Source organism: Musa acuminata, chromosome BXJ1-8, assembly GCF_036884655.1.
Source record: "Musa acuminata AAA Group cultivar baxijiao chromosome BXJ1-8, Cavendish_Baxijiao_AAA, whole genome shotgun sequence".
Lineage (NCBI taxonomy): Eukaryota > Viridiplantae > Streptophyta > Magnoliopsida > Zingiberales > Musaceae > Musa > Musa acuminata.
Window position 1 is genome coordinate 6,253,806 of NC_088334.1, and position 24,068 is coordinate 6,277,873.

Here is a 24,068-nt window from a genome sequence, read left to right on the forward strand (position 1 = left end):
ACAAAGATAATGTGCTGCTGAAAAGACAAAAAAGGGAAGAGGAAGGGGGAGAGGGAGAGGGTGGAGAAAACTGAAAAAAGAGGAGTGTACATTTTCTTCTTCCTCTTCTCCATCTTTTTCGTCTTCTTTCTTTTAATGGGCTCGTCTAAAAATCAAAATTCTAAATACAAGAGTAGTTCAGTGTGGTTCTTCATGGGCTCAAGAGCTCATTAACCAAGAAACTCCAAATTCAATATGAAGACTTTTAGGGAACCAGGTCGACTAGAGCCAATTTGTTAGGACTCCAAATTCAATTTGTTAGGACTCAAGAGCTACAGTGCGGACCGGTACCGGGCGGTCTGCGTACCGCTGGCCTGTCGGACTGGTACGTACCGCCCGTACTGGGCGGTACGATTCGGTATGGCAGACACTGGTTCTAACACAATTCAACCATCTTAGAATTGGATCATCATGAGGCAATTGGAAACTTAGAATTGAAAAAGGTATTGGCAAACAGGTGATGTAAAATTCCTGTCCCATATTGGTGTTGTCTTGTACTTAAGGAAACTGGAATACATTATTAGAAGTTACAAAGATATATTTAAGAAAAGGGTGCTGATGATTTATTTAGAGTTCTTTATATGAATCAATAGAAATTTAGTTGTTTTCGAGTGCTAGTTGGTCCTAATGTTATCTCTTAGTCCTCTTATGTTTCCTCCTATTTCTAACCAATATTCTTCCTTTCTACTCTTCAAAGCCAGCATTTTGCTGTTGTTTATCACTATATATTTGCTATCTTTTTTGATGTGCCTCACCACCCCACCTTGCATCACTATGTTATCAGCGCCCACTGATCTAATCTCATGTGATTTAAGACATGCTGGTACACTTATTGGAGGGAAAGAGAAGAGATGAGTGAGAAAATAAAGGGGAAGGAGACGAATTTGCAAGCTGAGGCCGATAAAGTAATATTCATTTGTTGACAGACGATCTCCTCCAATGGCTGATGGAATTAATCGGGTGTCTCTTTCACAAAATAGATTATGGTAGGATCAAAATAGATTGAGGATTGTATGTTTGAATGCCAGAAACAGTTCTTTCATGATTGCAATACATATGCGGGTGAGGAGCAGACGATGCTTCCACTTGAATCTCGATGACTATAGGATCAGGGTGATAATTAAGCATTCTGTCCAGTGAGCTTTCTGGTCATCAATTTTAGTAGTCCAGTTCCTGATTTGAATCCTGGAGTCCGGCTGACATGCAGTCACAACTAGGAGATGCAGAAATACAGTGTTCTATCACTTACCTGGTTAACCTTGCCTTCTGTTCTTCTCGTGTGTGTGTGGTGCGGAAGTGTATGATGGCCCTGGAATTGGCTAGTTGTTGATGGAAGTTATACACTCTCGAAGCATTGGAAGTTTTAACTTTTCTTTTGGAGATGTGGAAATGGAATTAGAACTATCTATAATTAGTTGTCTTTAGTAGTTTTAGACTTTTAGAACACCTGACAAGTTTCTTTGCTGGTCCATAGTCCAAAAATATCTTGTCATATTCTTATCATGTATCAGGAATTTAGGATATCATAAATATGGCTGAAGTGTTTCATATTTCATTTTGATCCAAATGGCTCTTCATGAATTATTTGTGGAAAAAACAACAGTTGATTTTGTGTAACATATATAGTAATGAACCCAATGATACTGTTTGTCTGACAATAAAATATGTTTATCACATTTATGCTGGTGTTTATCCTTCTAAAATTTGTGAATGTCTCCAGACAAAGAAGAAGTGAACCTAATAAATTTTTAATAATAGAGAGGATCATTTGGAAGTTGAATCAACTTGTGTTGAAAAGGACACCTTCCTCTTAATGGTCTTATATTGTTCATTGCCCATAGAATCCATCTGCTACAAGTGAAGCTGTAGATGAAGAGGGCTGGTTTAACACTGGTGATATAGGTTGGATTATACCGATGCATTCCATGGGGAGGAGTCGTAACTGTGGGGGAATGATTGTTCTTGAAGGACGATCAAAGGACACAATAGTTCTTAGCACAGGTATATCCAAAAGCAAATTTCGTATGTAAATGCTCTTCTTCAGTTGTTATGTAAAACTATAAATCTTTATCTGCACTTTGCTTTGACTATGGCTTTATTAAACATGTTAAATTGTAACCTACAGAGATTATAATCATTAGTGAAGATTATTAGATGTGGTTTGCATAAGAAGTTACTTTTTGATAAGAACTAAGATCTTGAAGATAGTACAATTCTGTAGAAATAGAAGCGGCAAAAGTTCTTGTATAAGTTTCTTAGTAAATGGACAAGAGCACAACATGCTGGAAAGTAATATGACACAAAATTGTTGTGATGACAGACACATTCAGTTTTCTGGAACTAATGGATCCAAAAGTAGTTTAGTTTTTGTGTACATGAGCAAAGATTAGGTACATCTCTAGAGAGGCAAAAGCAAAATAAAAAAAGTAATAGAAAAACACAACAGGCTACTAATGCATCTTAATATCTTATAATGAACGGATCATAGCAATTACATCAATTATTTGATAAATCCTTATTAGATTATGCATATAAAGATTTAGATTTTTTTTTTAATTTTGGCTTTTGTTAATTCAGTTAATGATAACAGAAAGTAACTGGCTTTATTTATATTTTCTCATAAATATTCTTAGACCTGAGCTCCTATTCATTACGGTTTGCAGTAGTTAATGTCTCTCATTAAAAGATCCAAAATCTTCATCCATGCCAATTGTGGCAACACTTGCCCTGTGTTTCATTTTTTTCTTTTCAAAGACTTGCTTGTAAACATAAAGACGCTATTGGATTAGCAATTATATGTCATGATAATTCAAGATCGAAAATGCTAAACAGCTAAAGAATTTTAATCATGCTTGTGTGCTACCTTGTGCATCTCATAGACTAAGTCATGCTGCACCATTTATTGAAGAAATTGGCATCCCTTGAACTATTAACGTGGAAGCATTTATACTTTTGTTTGAACCAACCATGGGACCATTATACACTATTATGTTGAATAACAATACCTGCTGATATCATCATATTCCTAAATATGAGACTTACTTGCAGTACTATGTCAACATCACTTGCAGGCATAATCTCAATCCCCAAGTGTTACTGACCATACCTTGCTGGTATGCTGATTGTAGCGGTTGACACCAAGCAAGTTTTGAGATATTGGTCTAAGATCCGTACTTGTCCCTGAGTGGACCAGTACAGTATCAGTATAATGGGGGTGTATCATATGTCAATACACCCGCATACCGAGCAGTACAGGTCTGGCTGGTCTGGACCAGCCAGTGGACCCAAAAATTAGGTTTAGTTTTTATCTTTTTTATTAAAATTGACCTAAGAAGTCTTATTAATCAGTAAATATACATAAGTGTTGACTAAGTAACGAGTAAATAATGAATCAAAAGATGTTTTAAGTGTGGATTATGAACAGTATATAAAGAAAAGCAAATCAAAAAATTTAATTCCATACCAGCATATCACTACCAAATAATCACCTTTGATTCATGAGAGGTGGTTCAAAATTATAATCCTGAAGGACTTGTGCATGAAAATACTCCCATGACATTTGATATTGTCAAACAATGTGTTCACTAATGTAACAACATGGTAGCAATCACAGTCTCATCGTCATTGACAACCCGTGTTGCAGACAAGAATGATCATGACACGTATGGCTCTGCTGAAATGTAATTGAGTTGCTATTGTCATCATTATACTGATGATGTAAGTCATAAGATGCATCATACTCTAAGAAAAATGACCAAATTATCACACTGCTGGTCATGAGCAAGGTTTGCAATTTCAGTTATTGGACCTGTGCCAGTCCATGGCTGGACCGGATGTATTGACGTATGGTGCATCATAACATACCACAGTATTGTTGGGGTAGGGAGAGGAGGGGAGGAAAATGATGAAAAATAAGAAGGAAGAAGAGGAGGTCGTGAAGGAGGAGAAGATGCACCAGAGTGGGCAATGAGTGTACAGTCAGCAGCGGACAGTGGTTGATGGGCATGGGAGGGTGAAGTCGAGGAGTCGTTTTTTCATTCATGCTAGCTGAGCCCTATGCAATCTCGTACTGGGGTACTATAGATAGGTCCTTGGCTGGATCGGTACATACCAAATGCACCGGTGTATCAACACACAAGACACTTATATGTGCTGAAGAGAGGAGGAAGGAGAAGAAGGAGAAGAGGAAGGAGGAAGAGAAAGGAAGAAGAGGAGCTGATGGAGGACAAGGAGGAAGAAGAAGGAAGAAGAGAAGAGGACAAGACAGTGGAAGAGGAAAGGAGGTGGAAGTGTACCGGATGGGGCGACGAGCAACTGTGGGCCTCATGGCAAGCATGAGAAATCATGCATCCCTAATCCGTAACCCTAAGAGAAAAAATATATGATATATAGACCAGACCGAACCACCTGATTTGGGCTGGTCCAGGCATGTCAATCCAACCGGTATTTGATTAATTGTTCCCTCCCATTGCATGAAGCAAACACCTAACTGTTTTTTACTTTTGCTTGGTGATAGGAGGTTTACAAAGGTAAACTAATACATTGAATAAGTGGTTTTGTTTCGTATCATGGCAGTTTGTGAGTGTTTGCTGAACATGATCACACACGATTATACTATTGAAGGATGTAAAAACTATTGCAACCATCTTTGACTTCGAAATTTCTTTGCCTCACATATTTCATTATATTCTAGCTAACTATACCCTTGTCTATGGGTATCAAATATTTTGTTTAATTCAAATGTTCTCCTATCATGATAATAAAAACCAGGAGAATATAGGATACTATCTACAAATTTATGCTTCTTTTGCGTCCGGTCTTTCATAGTATTTTGACTTGATTGGAAACTTTCTAGGTGAGAATGTTGAACCAACAGAGCTCGAGGCTGCTGCCATGCGAAGTAGTTTGATACAACAAATTGTGGTCATTGGTCAGGTAAAGGAGTACTACCCATTATTATGGTTCTAGACTTGGAAAATAAGTTATAGATTTAATATGTATTATTTAAAGAGAACACAAACTAAATTGAGCATTCTTTGTATTTATGCTTGCATTCCATGGAAGTGAATGCATATCTTAATTGATGTTCGTGAAAGTTTTTATTAATTGTCTCAATCAGTACTAAAATTTTATGAGTGGTAATTTTGAAGAGAAACTCATTGTCGATCTGTACTTATGTTTAAATTGCAAAGAAGTGAATGAGTGTCTTGTTTGATGTCCTTGAAAAGTTTTTACCTTATGCCACATATGTAGGTTTCGCTAACTACTCTTGCTAGACACCAATTCTTCATTCCAGTGATATAAAATTAAAAAAAAATCATTCTTCATATAAAAAAAGTGTTGTCAAATTGATTGTGTATATTCCAAGATTTTAAATCTTGGTCCAGTACTGGTTTCAGCAATCTACCAAACTAGTATGATCTGGTATATGGCAAAGTACACTAACCTGTACCTCTCGATACCAATTGAAAAGGCAAAAAAAACTATTTACTGACTGTAACTGGATCATATGGTCCTGATACAGTCTGGTGTACTTGGCAGTATACCAACCATAACACCCTGTACCAATAAAAAAATGCAAAAAACAAAAAACTGACCTTTAAGTTCCAGAGGAAGTTGGTTCTAGTACTGATTGAAATAGGAAGCCTGTAGAGCATTGTATTAACCAGTTCTACAAGTGTGACTCTATCATCCTTTGGTCCTCTTTCTGACTTTTGAACTTGCTTGCTGCCTGTCTGAGCATCACAATGTGTGGCTATCGTTTTGAGTGCCTGCACAAGATAGATTCTATATTAGATTATCCTTTCATTTAAGAAATGTAATGGACATTTCCAAAGTTTAGAGAACTTTTAAAACAGCAGTCCTGTTTTCTAAATCCATGTATGTCCATCCCAGTTAAAAGATTTAGGAAACTTTGTACTTGTATTTTATCAGATTTTAGTGAGTTTTTGTACTTCCATTTTAAAAAATCTGCAAGGCATCTTCAGATTTAACAAACTTTTTAAGCTTTAATAATTAATACACCCACAATGTTTTCAAAATCCATGCATTTCATTTTCTGTGCAAATCTAAAGAGAAACAGAGCAAAAACAAAATGTATGTTTGGTTTATCATGGCTTTCCCAAAATAATACGACTTGAAAATAATTTGTTTGTTGACTTATGAATTCATTCTATCTGAAGCTTTAAATCTCGGTCCGGTATAAAACTGATGTTTGGTTGGACCATTGCCATGCTTGTATTGACCATAGTAAGTGTTGTTGCCATACTGGTCCATATTAGTTAGATCGGTGGGTTCTAATTCTGTATCCATCCAAACCATATTAAACTCAGTTTTTTAATGTATGTTTGCTTCAATAATAAACTAATACATTTTCAAAGATCCTGTATGAACCATATATCAAAAATATATAAGCAGAAACCTTCTGAAATTGCAAAATATCAGCATATGATACATGTGTTATGTATATTACAAGCCATACCTTAAAAGTAAAAGTCTCCTACAGTCCTACTTATACCAAAATTAATGGCGTAGTTCCTCAGAATGCAATTGGCACTAGAGATCAATAATATAAATCTAAAGTATCCACTTGTGATATTCCAGGGAATCGTTGTTAATAGGTTTGTGCCAATTGTGGATAAACAGAGGAACATCATGTGGCTTTCTTGTAAATTAGAGAACAACAAATGGTTATGGTATTTACTTTTTTGTGTGGGGCTTGAGATGTACAATTGGTGCCTATTGGTATGAGTGACCTGATCAAGTACAAGTTGTATGACCATGATGGTGGGCACTGATAAGATCTGCGTGGATTTGGCTTGAGACACAGATCCAGCTTGAATTAATGCTTTGTTCATCACTAAGATGAAGAAGCACAATCTCCTCATGGCAACATGTTCTAGATCACTAAAGTAATGTGTCGAAGGAACCAAATAGGCATGAAGCTTGGACTTTTTAGATAATGGGACGGGTCAATTGACCAGACAGTGCTTATCATTTGATTCGACATTGCAAAGTAAGAAAACCTACAAGTATGCCCGGTACTATGACCTTATCACATGGTCCACCTCGTATGAACCAGTACTGTACAGATTGGGTTGGTCCATGCACTGCTTCTTCTTTGGACCAGTAAACACAGTTTGGTATGGACTAGTACATTCGGGTTTTAAATCATGATTGTCCTTTCATAACAAGTGACTAACTGTTATGTTTTCCTTATGTTAGCTTCCTTATGAAACTTTGTAGCATTGTGCTAGCTTGTAACATCTTTGGTAGCTTATTGGCACAAATTGTATGTAGGATCAACGGAGGCTTGGAGCTATAATTGTCCCAAACAAAGATGAAGTTTTAGCAGTAGCTCGAAGGCAGTCAATTGTAAATGATGACTCTGAGCTGAGTGAAAATAAGATGATGAGCCTGTTATATGATGAGTTAAAAACTTGGTAAGATCTATTATTCGCTTTGCTTTTATGTGTTGTCTCCATACCAATGTTTGAGGTACTTTTAAGTTTTAACAAACCATGACACTATTTAATTTGTTAGCTTCTAATAGCATGGTCTTTGTTCCCACTTCTGCCAGATTTCTTTCTTTCTTTTTGTAAGTCTAGCTTTTGTATGAAATTATGTATAATACAAATTTCATGTAACCCAGTATTCTCTCATCTGTAAGTCACTGTTGCTTCCACTTTGGTTCCATATCTTTGGTCTACTTTTAGTATTTATACAATTAATCCTGAACATTGTCTACTATCTCTTAATATGTGCCAGTTTTGTTGTAAACATGATGATTTTATGAGTTGATATTTCTCTTTTTTTTTTTAATGAAAAACCTGAAAATGACTTTAACATTGTTGATTGCCATATGATCAGGCTCTTTTGGTTTATATCATGTAGTAACTGTCTCCTTCTCTATGTTTCTCATTCTTCCAGTTGATGTTCGACACAAAATGCATGGGTACTCGATTATCACTTTCGAACAGTTTTTGTATAACAATGTCTTAACTCTTAAGTATTTCAATAACTTTCTTTTCTTCATGTGAGGCAATATGTATATTAATCATAAAATACTTGACTTTTTTAGTTTCTTTGTTATTAAGTACTAAAGTTTGTCTATCATCTTTGCCATTATGTTGCGGTGATCGAGGGATGTGATGAATGTTTCTTGATAGTCGAGTAGTTCATTGCCCATGTCTATGACATGCTTGTAACAATGGCTGTCATGCCTTATCTGGGATTGCAAGGTGGTGATTGCTAGAACAGCTCGACATTTTTAAGACATTTTACCTTTTGTGCATCTGTCTCGCCAGAAAATGTGGAATCAAAATTTTGGCACTAACTGCATCATGTGCACATATTCTTTAAGTTGGCTAATTTTATAGGCTATGTTTCTGATGTGGATCATACGACATCATCTTTTTTGGGATGAGCTTTACCATGCAATATAAACAACTTGTAACAAAACTCACCAGAATGCATGAATCAACTGAGAAAGACCTTATACTAGCCAGATACCAATATCATGTTGGTTCAGCATGGTGCTGAAACCGGTATTAGACCAGTATTTTAATTCTTGATACTAGCTCAAGTGTTTGATTATTAAAGAACAATTGCACAGTTGTTGCATGAAGCATTCCATGTAAGTGAAACAAGTGATTCCTTTCCCAAATTTGTATATAACAACAATACATTCCCAAATTTTGCAGGCAGACTTTACATTGTTTCAGAATCTTGTCCGGCCATAATGAAATTGAGGATATCACCCACTGACCAACATCCTCAGTTTTTCACATTGTTCCTCAAGTACCTGATACTTATTATTTTTACACTTTTATCCGTCTGGAACCTTAATCCCTATCTTCTATGCATCTTTAAGCTTCTTAGTTCTGATCTTTCCTTTCTGCACTTTAGCTACTCACCATTGAACTAATTGGGATTGTCACAATCCTTGACAAACTGAACCGTAAGAGCTACTTTCATGTCCATTTCTCTTATCCATATGATTGGTTGAGCGGGTTGGAAGCAGTGTGAGAGAAAAGCTGAAGAGATAAATTTGGTTGTCAATGGAAACCCTTTATCCTCTCCTCTCGATATCACTAGATAAACACAGGTTTTCTGTTTTCTTTTTCTTTTTCAAAATCCTGAATTTTTGAACTTCACAACCAGGAGATTTTTTCTTCTTTTCTTCCCTCCATCTTTCAACTCCTCACAACCAATGTGCAATGTTAAAAGTTGTTGTGCAAGTCATCTGACCAATGCATGCCATCTCTCCTTTTTAGATGCATATTTCAACCTTAATTGTTGCTGATCAGATTTCAATGTCTAACTAATTTCACAGAACTGGCATATAATTTTATTTTCATATTCTCCCAAGTTTCTGATAAAATGCCTAGAGAAACCTTTTCTTCATCAGCTCACCGGGTGAAATGTCGTGTAATATAGTGTTGCAAATAGCATTGTCTCATCAGTTCAACTGTGACATTTTAAAGTCTTCTATTGCTATCCTTATTTGCAGTTCAGTTCCTTATGATACCTGATTTCAACAGCAATTAAGCAACATTTGATGATACACCAATGAACTTTATGATTGCATCAAACAAGCAGAGGAACTTGTTAGGACTCTAATTAGGAGAGTCCTAATTAAGAGAGGCATTCATGTAAAACCTACCTAAGCCGACCCCTATTAAAGAGGTGAAGATGTCAGCTAGGGTTTGGAGGTTATTTCTTAGAGAAGAATTAGGAGTTGTAAAGGAATAGGAGTATTGAGTAGGAGTCCTATTAGGAGTCTTGAGTAGGAGTCTTAATTGAGTAGGAGTCCTATTAGGAGTTAGGGTTTAAAAACCTTATAAATTGTCATATATTCATCATCTTTTGATAAGCAATAGATGAATCTTTTCTGCAGCCTTTGAGCAGCAACTTGGAGGGAGGAACCCCTATAGAGTTCCAAGGAGATCGATCCCCCTAACGAGATCAATCCCAAGTTTAAAATCTACAAGGGTTCTAACATTCTACAAGGGTTCTAACATAACTATGACACTTGATACATTGAAGACAGCAACATAGTAAAAGCACAAATGTATAAAAGTTAGGATGTTGGTAAATGCATTTTTTTTTCCCTTACGGATTGAATGCTCAAAATTGTCAATTAAAAAATTTAACCATCGATAAACCTGTTTAGCTGGAAAAGAATCTCTATAGGTCTGAGCTAAAGTTCCCAGGAATTTTCATGTCCAAAGCTAGTAACAGTAACAGGAAGGAAAGGATGAAAAACTGATGTCTACTTTACTGCAGGACTGTTGGTTTCTCTTTCCGGATCGGACCCATACTGATAGTGGACGAGCCCTTCACGGTAATCTCCTTCCTGATTTCAATTATTTTGCTCAACATGATTTTTAGTCCATACCATGTCAAATATGTCTTAATCATAATCTTGTTTTTCCACTTCTGTATTCAGATTGATAATGGTTTAATGACTCCAACCATGAAAGTAAAAAGGAACGAAGTTGCAGATCGGTACAGGGAACAAATTAAGCAGCTATACAAGTAAATTACTGCTCGAAACTCTTTTCTTGTTTGTGATCTGTTGAATGGCTGAAATAAAAGCTTGGAATGTATCTTGACATTTGAAGTTAGGGACAGTAACATCGTCCAATGGATTTGATAATTCTAGCCTTATAAGTGTGAAAGAAAAATAATCATGGGTCAGAGATATCATCAACACTAACACCATCAATCTGCAATCTGTGTATGCATGTATTATAGATTAAAGCTCCTTGGAAGTTGCTATTAGCTCAAAAGATTAGAGGCAAAGAGCTCAAAAGTATAACTATGGAGCTTTCTTATTGTTTAAAACAGATGGACGAATCTGTGTTCATAGTGATCGGTACTTGTTGATTATTAATTGATCATTATATTTTAATTATTGATTGAATGAACTGTCATATCGTCCGTCTGGCATAGGTATATTATTATTGTATCATTCCAATTGGTTTTCCATAAACAAAATCTCCTAAATTATTTGACGCCCATAGGATGTTGGATTATTTCTTTTATGCATGTATTGATATATTTTTTATTATTAGACATTTTAGTTTTCATTAATTTAAATATATTACTACTATCAACAATTTACCCTCTAAACTAGCTTACATCTATTACATAGTATGATGGCCCTTAAGATGGGGATTGATTTCCAATACAACAATCAAGTATGTACTCCCTATTCACTTTCTACCTATCCCTTTAATGTAAATCTAATGCATTCTTTTGGAGACCAACACAGCAATATTTTCACAGAATAAATCATACATATATCACTATAATTTACTTAAGGCAAAAGATACGGTATTTACAAACTCAAGGGGATAATAGACATGTGAAAAGCCACCGTGCATTATATACTGAATCCAATGCCTACGGATGCTTTCGTGCATGTCGTTATTATCGCCTCGAGATCACATGTAAAGTGATAACTTCACCCAAATATTCCTCACCTCCACCCTTCTCATTCCTAAATCCTTAACTAGCTTGTATTTATGTGTCTTAGCCCAAACCGAGACCATCATACACCCAAAGGGTTCCCGGCCCGTTCTCCACTTCTATTCTCACACCCTAATTTTCATCTCTCCTGTCAAGCGAGGAGAACAAACCAGAGATCGATCTTTTCTTCCTCCTCCTCTGTGCGTGTCTTCAGATCTCCATCTCAACAACGACCTCGATCCTCGACCTGGATCTGGATCTGGATTCTGCTCTTCCGTATTTGATCGGGAGATCTCAGAATACGCTGAATCTTCGCGATCGAGGTGAAACTGGGATAACGAATTCGGGAGTGGGAGATCTGAATCTTCCAAGGAGGAGAAGAGGAAGTAGATCGTCCTAGGGCTTTGGCTTCGTGCGATTCCGCATCGGGAATTGGGGATGGAGCAGCTGAAGACGATCGGGCGGGAGCTGGCAATGGGCTCCCAAGGGGGCGGGTGGACCGGCCAGTCCAAGGAGTTCCTGGACCTGGTGAAGTCGATTGGGGAGGCGCGCTCCAAGGCGGAAGAGGACCGCATCATCCTCCGGGAGATCGACTCACTCCGCCGCCGCATCGCCGAACCAGACGTCCCCCGCCGCCGGATGAAGGAGTACATCATCCGCCTCGTCTACGCCGAGATGCTTGGCCACGATGCTTCCTTCGGCTATATCCATGCTGTTAAGATGACCCACGACGACTCCCTCTCCCTCAAGCGCACCGGCTACCTCGCCGTCACCCTCTTCCTCAGCGACGACCATGACCTTATCATCCTCATAGTCAACACCATCCAGAAGGACCTCCGTTCCGACAACTACCTCATCGTTTGCACCGCCCTAACCGCCGCATGCAAGCTCATCAACGAGGAGACGATCCCCGCCGTCCTCCCCCAGGTGGTCGACCTCCTCGCCCACCCCAAAGAGGCCGTCCGCAAGAAGGCTGTTATGGCCCTCCACCGCTTCTACCAGCGATCCCCCGCCTCCGTGTCCCACCTCATCTCCAACTTCAGAAAGGTGCTCTTTCCACACTTATTAAAGTTTGTGACTGAATCCTCTATGCTTGCGTTTATGCTATTTATGGCAACTTGTTTCTTAGGTGGTCGTCGTTGAATTTTTTTGCACTTAAAAGGATGCTAGTATGTCTCCGGTTGCTGAGGCACCTCGTTTGGCTCATTGGTGTTTGTTTGTTACCACTTTCTCTTTTTTCATCACAATGTTTTCCTTGCAAGTAGAAAGACTGCATGAGACAGAACACTCAATGAAAAAGAATTTGAGTTCATAAAACAAAAGTAATATGTTCAGAAGGATTTCTGAACTTTTTTTATGGAAACATTGAGGGATCCTCAATTTATGTTCTTTAACCATCTGCCAATCATGAATCTTAGCTTTGTGGCTTACATTGACATCTTAGAATATACAAAGGGTTGACATGAAAGCACCCAATGAACTCTTTTATGTGTAAACATGATGGATTACCTTTTCTGATTTCTTTAGGGCAGTACTGAGACAAAAAGGCTTTTCTATTGGTTTTATTGTTAAGGAACAATGGAGCAACATTTACAATGTTCATATTAACAGGTGGTTTTAGGAGAAACTAATAGTCTTCGAGTTTGCAATTGACATCCCTTGACTAGGACCTGAACAACCCAGAAAACTGATTTACTATGCCTTTATTATGTTACTGGATTGAACTGGAAAAGAGCAGAGTTGGAAGCCTATATTTATTCTGGCATGGGTCAGATTACTTCGGAATTCTACTGCACGTATTCCAGGCTCAAACTACCATACTTGGACCATGTTGTAGATTTAGGAAGGGATACTTTAGAAGAAGTGGATCCATGATGTTGTCTTTATTTGCATCTTTAATTTAAGCAATCAAAAGATTTTAATCCCTACATCAGGATTCAAGTCAAGGCTCAAACCAAATTAGAATATGATTCAGTCTAACTAGTTCTCTTTCCTAAGAATTTTTATCCTACTTGGACTAGGAATATAGTTGTATTTTCTCCTTGTTTTTAAAGGCTCTTTTGAAAGGCTTATAGATTCCTATTAAGAGTCGTATTAGCATCCAAAAGACTTAATCTTGGTAGTGGTGGTTAGGCTATTTATATTTCCTATTTAGGATTATATTTGGAGAGTTATAAAGTCCAACAGAGGAACTTTGCGAGAATGTGAGATTAACTTTTCATCTCTCAACTTATAGACTTTACGGTGATAAGTCTTGTTGAGTTTTACTTTCTTGAGGAATAACAGGGGGAAAGGATCCTCAGAGGATACTAATTGAATTTATCCACGATAAACTCTCTATAGTTCCTTTCTTTTTCTCTCTCTCTCTTATTCTTCTTTCTTCTCTCTTGTTCTACCTCTATCTTCTAGCTTTTCTGTCTTTGTTCTTTCTTGCTTCTCTTTGATCTTTCCTATCTCAGGGAGGATATCTTTCTCCCTTGAAGAAAGAAGACCTGTGGTAAGAGGGGAAATACCCTATCAATGCTGTCATCTCCTAATTTTGTTTTTGTTAGTTATTTTTCTCATCCTGATATAACTAAGTTTAGCTTGTTCTGTTACATCGTCCCATATAGGTCTAGATAAAATGCTTGATATGTGGAAATGGTTAAAAAATTCTATCTGGTTCGAACATTTGTCTGTTTATTAACTTTTATATATTGTGATGTTTTCATAACACGTTGCTTTAATACATTTATTAATTCTCATTACAGTCTTTTACAATGATCTACATTACATCTTCTACTTGTATCTGGCAGGCCTTTTCAGGAGCTAATATATCAGTTTGTTGATTTTTTTTTTGCAGAGGCTATGTGACAATGATCCTGGAGTGATGGGTGCAACACTTTTTCCTCTTTTTGATCTCATTACTGCAGATGTAAACTCATATAAGGATCTGGTTATCAGTTTTGTTAGCATTCTTAAGCAAGTAGCTGAAAGAAGGCTTCCGAAGGCCTATGATTACCATCAAATGCCTGCTCCATTTATTCAGGTATTGTGCTACCAACAATACTTGATCTTTAACCTACTAATTTATTCAGTTTTATGTTGGTTAGCATCCTATATTTTGCTGCAGATAAAGCTGCTCAAGATTCTTGCACTGCTTGGTAGCGGTGATAAGCAAGCAAGTGGACACATTTATAATGTACTTGGTGACATATTTAGGAAATGTGAATCATCGAGCAACATTGGTAATGCTGTGCTATATGAATGCATATGCTGTGTTTCATCCATCTACCCAAATGCTAAAGTACTAGATGCTGCTGCAGAATCTACTTCAAAGTTTCTGAAGGCATGTCTACTTTTTGTTCTTGGTTGATACTTACATCTTCTGTCTCAGTCTAATATCTACACTTCTATGGGCAGAGTGATAGTCATAACCTCAAATATATGGGCATTGATGCTCTTGGCAGACTTATTAAAATAAATCCAGATATTGCTGAAGAACACCAACTGGCTGTTATTGATTGCTTAGAGGTAAGAGTAGTTCTTATAAGAAAACATGCTAATAGATATTTTTGTACCTATATTTTACTAGTTTTGTAAGGTGGTTTATTTTGTTCTGGGGACAATATAATTATTGATGGTAGTCTTGTATGCTAAATTTCCATGAAGAGTTAAAAGGTTATTCGAATAGTGCTTGATAAAAGTATAAATAAACATATGTAACTTTATTGAAGTTTGATAAACTCACTTGTACAGTCTTAAGCTTCAAGCTATGTGCTAAACTCACGTGTATGATTTGGTCCCATGTCTGGCTTGATGCCACTAATATGAGTTGGCAGAATGTACCCATGTGCTTCACTTTAGTTATTGCTAGAAACATATGGATCTACATTACTCGAGCATTTCTCAACAAGTAGTTGACATCATGTGTGCCATGCATGTGCTAGCCTTAGGTTGGAAGCATGTCTTGTGCCACACCAGTCACATGTGCACGAGGACCAATCTATTTTGACATCCGTAACCATAGCAGATAGGTAGTTGCCAAAAGATGGTGAGGCACATTAAGTTGTAATGGGAGGAGAGGATGGTTGCCAAAAATGGTAGATCAGGGGGATGCACATTAAGTTGTTCATGATCTGCTTGAAAAAAGGAGTGATAGCAGTCAAAATGGAACAAAGGTTGATTCTAGAACAGTACTTATAATTATGTTTTGTTCAAACTGTTAACATATGTTTCAAGCATATGCATTAATGTTCTTGGTGTACTTATACATGCTTGCCAAAATAATGGAGGAGAGGATGGTTGCCAAGAAAGGAAGACCAGGGTGATGCTCATTAAGTTGTTCATGATCTTCTTGGAAAAAGGAGTGATAGCAGTCAAAAGGGAACAAAGGTTGATTCTAGAACCATTAGACACCTAAATTAGTCTTTCTGGTAGTATTTATAGTTATGTTTAGTTCAAAGTTCAAACGATTAACATATGTTTCAAGCATATGCATTTATGTTCTAGGTGTACTTATACATGCTTGCTCACAACTTTTGCCATATATTTAAATATCAACCTAGAAACTGATTGAGCCAATTGGGGTTGAAACACATTCCTACAGGATCCTGATGATACCTTAAAGCGCAAGACCTTTGAGTTACTATATAAAATGACAAAATCTACAAATGTTGAAGTGATAGTTGACCGTATGATTGATTACATGATAAGCATCAATGACAATCACTACAAAACAGAGATTGCATCACGTTGTGTTGAGCTTGCTGAACAGTTTGCACCAAGCAACCAATGGTTTATCCAGGTAACTACTGTTATAACTGTGTTGTTTAGATCTTATTGCTAACCATATGTTTTATCTCTTATCTCTGCAGTTCTCTGTTTCTAACAATTTTACTTTCCAGACCATGAATAAGGTCTTTGAGCATGCAGGCGATCTTTTAAATGTTAGAGTGGCACATAATTTAATGCGACTAATTGCTGAAGGATTTGGAGAGGATGATGAAGGTGCTGATAGCCAGCTGAGATCCTCAGCAGTAAGTTCTTTTTTTGTATAGCTACCATATCTTTGTAAATGATGAACCAGGCTATCTCTGAGTGCACGAGGGTTTGTTCCACTAAGTAATATGCTCTTTCCGTGCATGTTTGGCCAATTTTTCAGAATGCTTAGCATTTTACTAGTATCTAGGTTTCTATTGCTTATATATTTGTACTCCAGGAATGGAGGATTTTCATTTGGAAGGAGGATACCATATGTTAAGTAAAATTCTCACAAGGTCCTGAAGGTCTTAATTGCTTGCAAGTAATTAAATTTATGAATGTTGGATCATGATACCTGCATGAAATGATTTAATTATTCATTTTTGGAGAATAATAAGATATTCACTAGCTGTTCAATTTATTAATATTGAAGTTTTTGAGCTTAAAGTAATTTGGTCTGAAGACTCTGATTGCGATTATATTTAAATTGTTCTGGTGATGTATCCATGTTGTAAAAGATTGTGTAGGATAGGATTTCTTCCTCTTGAGGAGCTTTTGTTCCTTTAATTTCTAGCTCTAGTTCATTAACTAACCATGTTTGTTTAGCCTAAAGATGTGTCAAAGTGGGCCTGCTTACGAGGCCTTGTTGTCCACTCATTGAGTTCAGGACTTCTATCTCTACCTTGAATGCTGAGCCTGAAGAAGTGGGTTCTCCAAAATTACAGAGCTGAGTTCCCTCCTATTACCCTGACCTGTTCAATGACATCCTAGATTCTCTCTTCTCAGATTGAGATTTGCTGTTTTGTTATTTTCTGCTCTTCTTTATGAGGGTTCCAATAACTCTCAGGACACTTACCATCCACTGGTAGGATGTTGAGCCAAACTGTCTATGACTGGTAACTGGGAAAAGGTACTCTCATATCCCTTATACTTTTCCATTCTTAGAATAGCGTATTTCACTCTTTAAACACTGGTCTGGTGGTGGTGTATCAGACCATCTTATCAAAGGTTGAGGGTTCGAAGTGTGCCAGACTTTCATACCAAAGGTTGAGTCTTGAGATCTCATCCAATATATTTTGTACTCTTACCCTTTTGCAAAAAAAAAAAAGCCTATTCCTATTTTCTAATTCACTTATTTTCTTGGGCACTTAACAACCCTTCAATTATTCTTCTCTCCATTACCTTTTTCCTCTTGAATTTAATCATTTTTTCCATTTTCCTTTTCTCAATTCTTCCACACTTCTTCATTTAGTGGTTTGAAGTTTAACATTGAGCTTCTTTTTCTCCATTCTGAACTTGCTAAAGTTTATCTATGGAAATTCAACAGTATGCTTTCAATATATGTTCTCAAATATTTGGTTGTAATTTGGATGCAGCATGTTGCTGCTAAAATATTAAATAATATTCTTTGTAACAAGTTTCTTAAAATGGTGATTTTGCTTGTCTCCATAAGTTCTACATTTAAATGGACCATCATTTTCTACATGCTTTGAGTTGTATGTGTCGACAATATTTAGGAAATGCATGAACTTGGTTGTAGAATTTGGATTTGATTTATCGTGCTTGTTGTTTATGTGTCTAAACTATGAAACAACAACTGCACTAGATATTTTTCCTGATGCTTGTACCATACTATTTGAACTAACTTGTATTCAAGTTTAACTTTAATAGTATTTGGTGTTGCTGTCTTCATACTCTTGTGAATTATTTAAGTTAATTGCTCATACTTCCAATAATGCCCATTTTTATTTATTTAATTGAATCTTAGCTAGATGGTGTGTACTTATTCATTAAAAGAAAGATGCCCTTTATGGTCTCAGGCTCTCAGCAGTCATCTTGGCTGATTGTTTGGTGTATTCTAATCTTTTTTATGTTAGATGTATAAGTTCTAACTTCATTCTCTTCTATACAGGTGAATTCTTACTTACGTATTCTTGGGGAACCAAAGCTTCCATCTCTATTTTTGCAGGTACTTATCTGTTATTCTTGCATCTGTCTTTTTTCTTGATAGTTGTTTTATGAAAGCAAATTCTGTAACATATAGTGATCCACTTCAGGTCATATGCTGGGTTCTTGGGGAATATGGAACTGCAGATGGAAAATATTCTGCTTCTTATATAATTGGGAAGCTATGTGATGTGACGGAGGCCCATCTGTGTAATGATACAGTCAAGGTGTACTTTTAACCACATTTTTCTTGTGAAATAGAGAATTTTACTTGCATCAGTTTCTTGGAACACAAGAAATTTGGGTGTTTCACTAGAAACATGAAATACTTGATCAGTTACAAATAGTTAAGCAATTGATCCTCTATTTCTGAAACCATTTGATAACTGTTGCACCTTTTGGATCCTTAATGCATCTATTAAACCTTCATTGTTTCAGCATTTAGTTGCTTGTTACAGAAGATGACCACAGCTTGAACTGTGGTCATGCGCGCTTGGGTCCTAGTGGCTCTTTGTTGCCTAAAATTCTACTTATGTTTGATCATTTCTGCTATGAAGCTGGTTGGATACTAGGAATGGGATAGTATTCAGTGGACTTTCTGAAACAATTACCTAAACATGCATGATGATAATTCATTGGACTTTAAAATTAAACCAAGTTTCTGTGACTTGCCTAAAGAGTAGAAAAACCAATATTGTCACCATCAAGAGGAAATGGGAGAACAAAGCCATATGTGTTCCACAATGAAACTGATGAAACCATGGATTATACTGCACTCATTTGTCCTTTTAGTAAAGCATATTTGGTGAGGATCTTTTTATCATTATATATCAGCAATTTTCCTATCAAATTTTCATTGGTATATCTGGAGAAAGAAAAGAATCAAGCTATTAATGGAGCAGCAATTTCAATAGGCGCTCGGGCACTCGGGCAAGGCGAGGCGAGGCTCGAGCTCCTCGCTTTATTTCCAGGCGCCTCGCTTCAAAGAGGCGTTGCCTGGGCGCTCGCCCAAGACCAGGCACCGAGTGCTTCGAGCGAACGCCCGAGTTAAACCAGGCAATCAAACCGGCGTTTTATGTCTGGTTCGGTCTCCGGTGCTTTAGTTGGTTCAATCGAACAAACTAAAGCATCGATATCAGCCTCCCACAATCCCTCACGACTTCCCCAACCTTAACCATGCTTGTGATTCTGCCGCTGACATTTCCTCTCTGTTGCCATTGTCGTTGCTCTCCGCTGTCGTTGCATGCTGTCGCTGCTCGCCGCTGCTACTGCTGTTGCCACTATCGTTGCTCGTCGCTCTCGCGCCTGCTGTTGTTGCTCGCTACTACCACTGCTGCTTCTCTCAGTCAGCAACCTCAGTCTTACTCTTACACTGCGCCCCCGCTGCCGCTGCTATCGCTACTCGCTATTATCGTCGCTCCCGCTGTCGCTACCGCTACTCGCCGCTACTGTTACTCTTACTCCCTCTTCTCACATCGACTTGATAGTATATTGTTAACAGTATACTATTAATTGTATACTAGTAATAATATATTTTTTATTTATTAGATTAATAATATATTATTTTAATTTTAGTACTGTTAATTTTTATTTATTTAAAATTATTGTTATTGTTTTGAATTTTGAGATTTTTTTGTTAATGTGATATTGTGATTTTGTAAGATTTTTTAATTTAATATCATATTTTTATTTAAATAATTATATTTATTAATTATATTATATATTTTTATATTTTAGCGCCTTGCTTTGCTCGGTTGAGCGCCTAGCGCCTCGTGCGTTTTTGGACCTTGGCACCTAACGCTTTTTAAATCACTATAATAGAGGCTTTTTTTAGATTAATTCATTCCAATATGCTGAGTAATTTAGAAAGCTAGTAATTCCCGAACCATATAGAATAATGGCATTCATACAGAAAAGGCGCCAAATAACTCCAGATGGTTTTCTAGAGGATGGAAAGTCGATATACCAAATGGGAAGCTAGCTCCCTTGAATTATTTTTCTTTATTTTAATATATGTCCTATAATTACACCATATCTTTTATATCTTTCCCCTTACTTTTTGAAATTCCTCTTTTATTATCTTAATGAAACAAGTTTCAGTAGCCTGCTGGTTATCTGTGCCTCAAAAGAAAATGCAAGATGGTTTTGGTTCTATTATTTAGGATTCATTAGATTCATAAGCTTGATTATTGGGCTACTTGTTTGCAAGCAACATTTTATCTGTTATTATGCAGTATTTTCATAATGTGAACCGGTCCATTATTCTCATTATACATTATTGTTTGTGTGTCTAATTGAAATTATAAACTTAGTCATGCATCTGCTTCTTGTTCACTTTTTTTTTAATTACTTTAAGTGCTCTGATTTGCATCTTTGTTGATCTGTTCCAAATCTGCTTGACAGGCATATTCAATATCAGCTGTCATGAAAATTTGTGCATTTGAAATTACTGCAGGAAGGAATGTGGAAATGTTGCCTGAGGTAACTGGTTTTTTTCTGCTTAAATTCGAGCTGGATTTTCAAGCTTGTTTAACTGTTCTTCACCTGTGCAGTGTCAAAGCCTAATTGATGAACTGTCTGCATCACATTCGACAGACTTACAGCAACGTGCATATGAACTACAAGCCTTGCTATGCTTAGATAGTCAAGCTGTTGAAAGTGTCATGCCACTAGATGCAAGCTGTGAGGACATTGAGGTACATGCACGAGTAATTCCATTCTGATGGCCTTTTATTTTTTCCCATACTTGAGTTTTTGAATGCTATATGTTGTATATATATTCACAGTCATGATTTTATGTCTCGATACTGGACCCTGTGCTGATTCCTGGCTGGACTAGTATAGGTTTAGTAGATACGGGCATACTGACACCCGATATACAAGCATACCGGTTGGCACTGAGAAAGAAAGGGGAATGATGAACCATGTGGGAAGGTGGCAGCGGTGGCAAACGGTGAGCAAATGTGAGGCAAATCGGGAGAGAACGAAATGAGTGAGCAAGAGAGAGAGAGAGAGAGAGAGAGAGATTAATAAATAAATAGCAACAACTGTCAAAAGTCAAAAACATAAAAATATGATTTTTAGAAGAGAGATGATCAAGCAAGAGATAAACAAAGAGAGAGGAAACCTGATAGTAAGTCTGGTTTTCGCAAGTTCAGATGATAACCTAGTAACCAGACTGGACCTGACGAGAAACCATGGTCTGCATGCCTATTCAAACCTGAACTAGTAAATACCATTCTGTACATGTTGGTCCAGACAAATTCTGATACCATGTACACAATATTTAATGTTCAATATTAAACGAGGTCAAAAAATAGGATGTAAAGGATAAAAATACGTCTGCATATAAAATTGCAGCCTTGTTGCAATTTCTTGTTAAAATTTAGCTGTCAGACATTCACATACTACACTGGCTGTGATATGCTGAATACCTTTGATGATTTGGTTTTCCCATTTATATGTCAAGCCAATTCTTCGCAGAAAGCTTAAACTACCTTGAAGAGGCTTTTATATGGTCTGCTAATATTTAAGCAAATTGCCCTCTGCAATTGAACCACGAATTATGACAAAATTAGTGTCATTTATCTAATTACGCCCTCTCATATTATTTGTCTATTCATGGCAGTTCCATCCGACCATTTTAGTTTGCTGATAAAAGTGTTGTCATTGCAGTTTGATGGGAACCTCTCATTCTTGAACAGTTTTGTTCAACAATCTATTGAAAAGGGAGCAAGGCCTTACATTCCTGAGAGCGAACGATCAGGCACGTTCAGTGTCAGCAATTATAATAGCCAATACCAGCATGAAGCTTCGAGCCATACGCTTAGGTTTGAAGCATATGAACTCCCGAAACCCTCACCTACACCTGCTACACCTCAAATCTCAGTTTCAACACGAACTACTGATCTTGTTCCAGTGCCTGAGACGACTTACTACTATACAGAAAATAACCAGGCTTCTAAGTTACCACCAGTCTCCGATGCCTCTTCCGCAGATCATGGAATTAAGCTTCACCTCGATGGTGTTCAGAAGAAGTGGGGTAGGCCTACATATTCGTCTTCTTCATCTAGTACTTCTTCGGAGAAGAAAACAAATGGAGTTACCCGTATTGATGGGGTTAGCTCACAGTCACGAGGTACCTTGTATGATTCAAAAGGACAACAGTCTGAAGTTTCAGCTGAAAAGCAAAAGTTAGCAGCTTCACTTTTTGGTGCCTCAGCTGGTAAAACTGAGAAGAAACTGGCATCCACCCAAAGGGCGCTCAAGGCTACCACAGCAACTGCTGAGAGACCAGGTGTTACTAGAGCTGTCAGTCCTGAGATTTCCAAACAGAAAGCTGCTTCTTCTCCCCCTCCTGATCTACTTGATTTGGGTGAACCAATCACTACTACCACTCCAACCATAGATCCCTTTGAGCAATTGGAAGGGCTGATAGGGCCAACACCGGGCCCATCAACGCTCGATAACTCTGTTACAACTAGTGAGCAAAAGGCACCTGATCTGATGACATTGTACACAGATACACCACCATCAAGCAGCAGTTCCATCAGTTCGGCTTTGGTAGACATACATTCCGCTGATAAGAACTCGCAAATGGCTAAAAATGTGCCATCAGTAAAGAAAGGCCCAAATCCACAAGATTCTTTGCAGAAGGATGCAACTGCAAGGCATGTGGGTGTGACTCCGACAGGAAATAACCCCAACTTGTTCAGGGACTTGCTGGGCTGAAAGGCACATGGTGTGGTTCCCGCATTGCAACACTTCACATGGATCTTGATGTGAATCCCATGTTTGATGATAGGCCTCAATGACTTTGGCGGAATCTTTGACATTCGAGGGAGTGCCCAACTGGTTATTTGTTTGCTTGCATCCGTTTGGCCATACTGGAAAGACGTGCGTTCGAGGGTTGTAGAGAAGATGTCATGGGTTTTTAGATGAGTCCTTGTATTTAAGAGGCTAAACTTAGGAGTATATGTTCTGTAGTGTTGTTGTATGACTTGGTAGCCAAATTGTTGGTGCACTTTTTTCTTGTAGAAAGGGACTTCAATGCACATGATAGGGAAGCCATCATTGAACCAATGGTTGGATGTGTGAGCTTCTTCTCCATGAGAGCTGTGTTTCTTTTATTCGCCCCTTTTTCTGTGGATTCAGCTTCTGTTGAAATAAACATTAAAGTTGTCAATGTACTTTTTTTTTCTTACAACTGCTGCTTGTGCAAAAGCACTATTTATACTTTTTGGCTCTACCCTCGTACCAAGGAACGGTGACATTTTGATTCAGACTATAAAGATTTATATTAGACATCAATTTATATCAGTCTTGTGAAGAAGTCATACTGCAAAAAGGATACTCGAATGCTGCAGCAGATCTCCAAATTGGCTTTCATTTGAGGGCAAATTTCTACCTCGATATCGATCGATGGGGGCAAACATCAAGATTTTTAAATGGAATTTATTCTTTTAATTGTACAAACATGAGGAAATCATATGCCATTTTCACTAAAGTTTATCGTACGGTAGTATATTATATCACTCGATATGATATGATAATATGTACCCGTCCGATGTGTCATGTCATATGTCAATACGACTCGATACATATCGTACCAATAATTGATCGGTACATAATCGAAATCGGTAAGA

The 24,068-nt window shown here is 37.4% G+C and overlaps 2 protein-coding genes across 6 annotated transcripts in view; both read left to right on the plus strand.

Annotated features, from left to right (window-relative positions):
- The window catches only part of LOC135586890 (probable acyl-activating enzyme 16, chloroplastic), a 37,629-nt gene extending 26,653 nt beyond the window's left edge, over nucleotides 1–10,976 (plus strand). For all 5 annotated transcript variants that reach the window (XM_065078461.1, XM_065078458.1, XM_065078459.1 and 2 more), the window contains 5 exons: nucleotides 1,881–2,040; nucleotides 4,895–4,974; nucleotides 7,339–7,481; nucleotides 10,327–10,384; nucleotides 10,490–10,976. In XM_065078461.1, the coding sequence (XP_064934533.1) occupies nucleotides 1,881–2,040; nucleotides 4,895–4,974; nucleotides 7,339–7,481; nucleotides 10,327–10,384; nucleotides 10,490–10,582 (534 nt within the window). In that variant the 3' untranslated portion in view covers nucleotides 10,583–10,976. The remainder of the gene's footprint in view (nucleotides 1–1,880; nucleotides 2,041–4,894; nucleotides 4,975–7,338; nucleotides 7,482–10,326; nucleotides 10,385–10,489) is intronic.
- A 609-nt stretch (nucleotides 10,977–11,585) lies between these two features.
- LOC103993483 (AP-4 complex subunit epsilon) lies at nucleotides 11,586–23,612 on the plus strand. Its single transcript, XM_009413570.3, has 11 exons — nucleotides 11,586–12,561; nucleotides 14,357–14,542; nucleotides 14,627–14,842; nucleotides 14,917–15,027; nucleotides 16,103–16,300; nucleotides 16,401–16,532; nucleotides 18,389–18,445; nucleotides 18,534–18,650; nucleotides 20,827–20,904; nucleotides 20,976–21,119; nucleotides 22,099–23,612. The coding sequence occupies exons 1-11, from the start codon at nucleotides 11,953–11,955 to the stop codon at nucleotides 23,152–23,154; spliced, it is 2,904 nt and encodes a 967-aa protein (XP_009411845.2). The 5' UTR covers nucleotides 11,586–11,952; the 3' UTR covers nucleotides 23,155–23,612.
- Nucleotides 23,613–24,068: the final 456 nt, after the last annotated feature.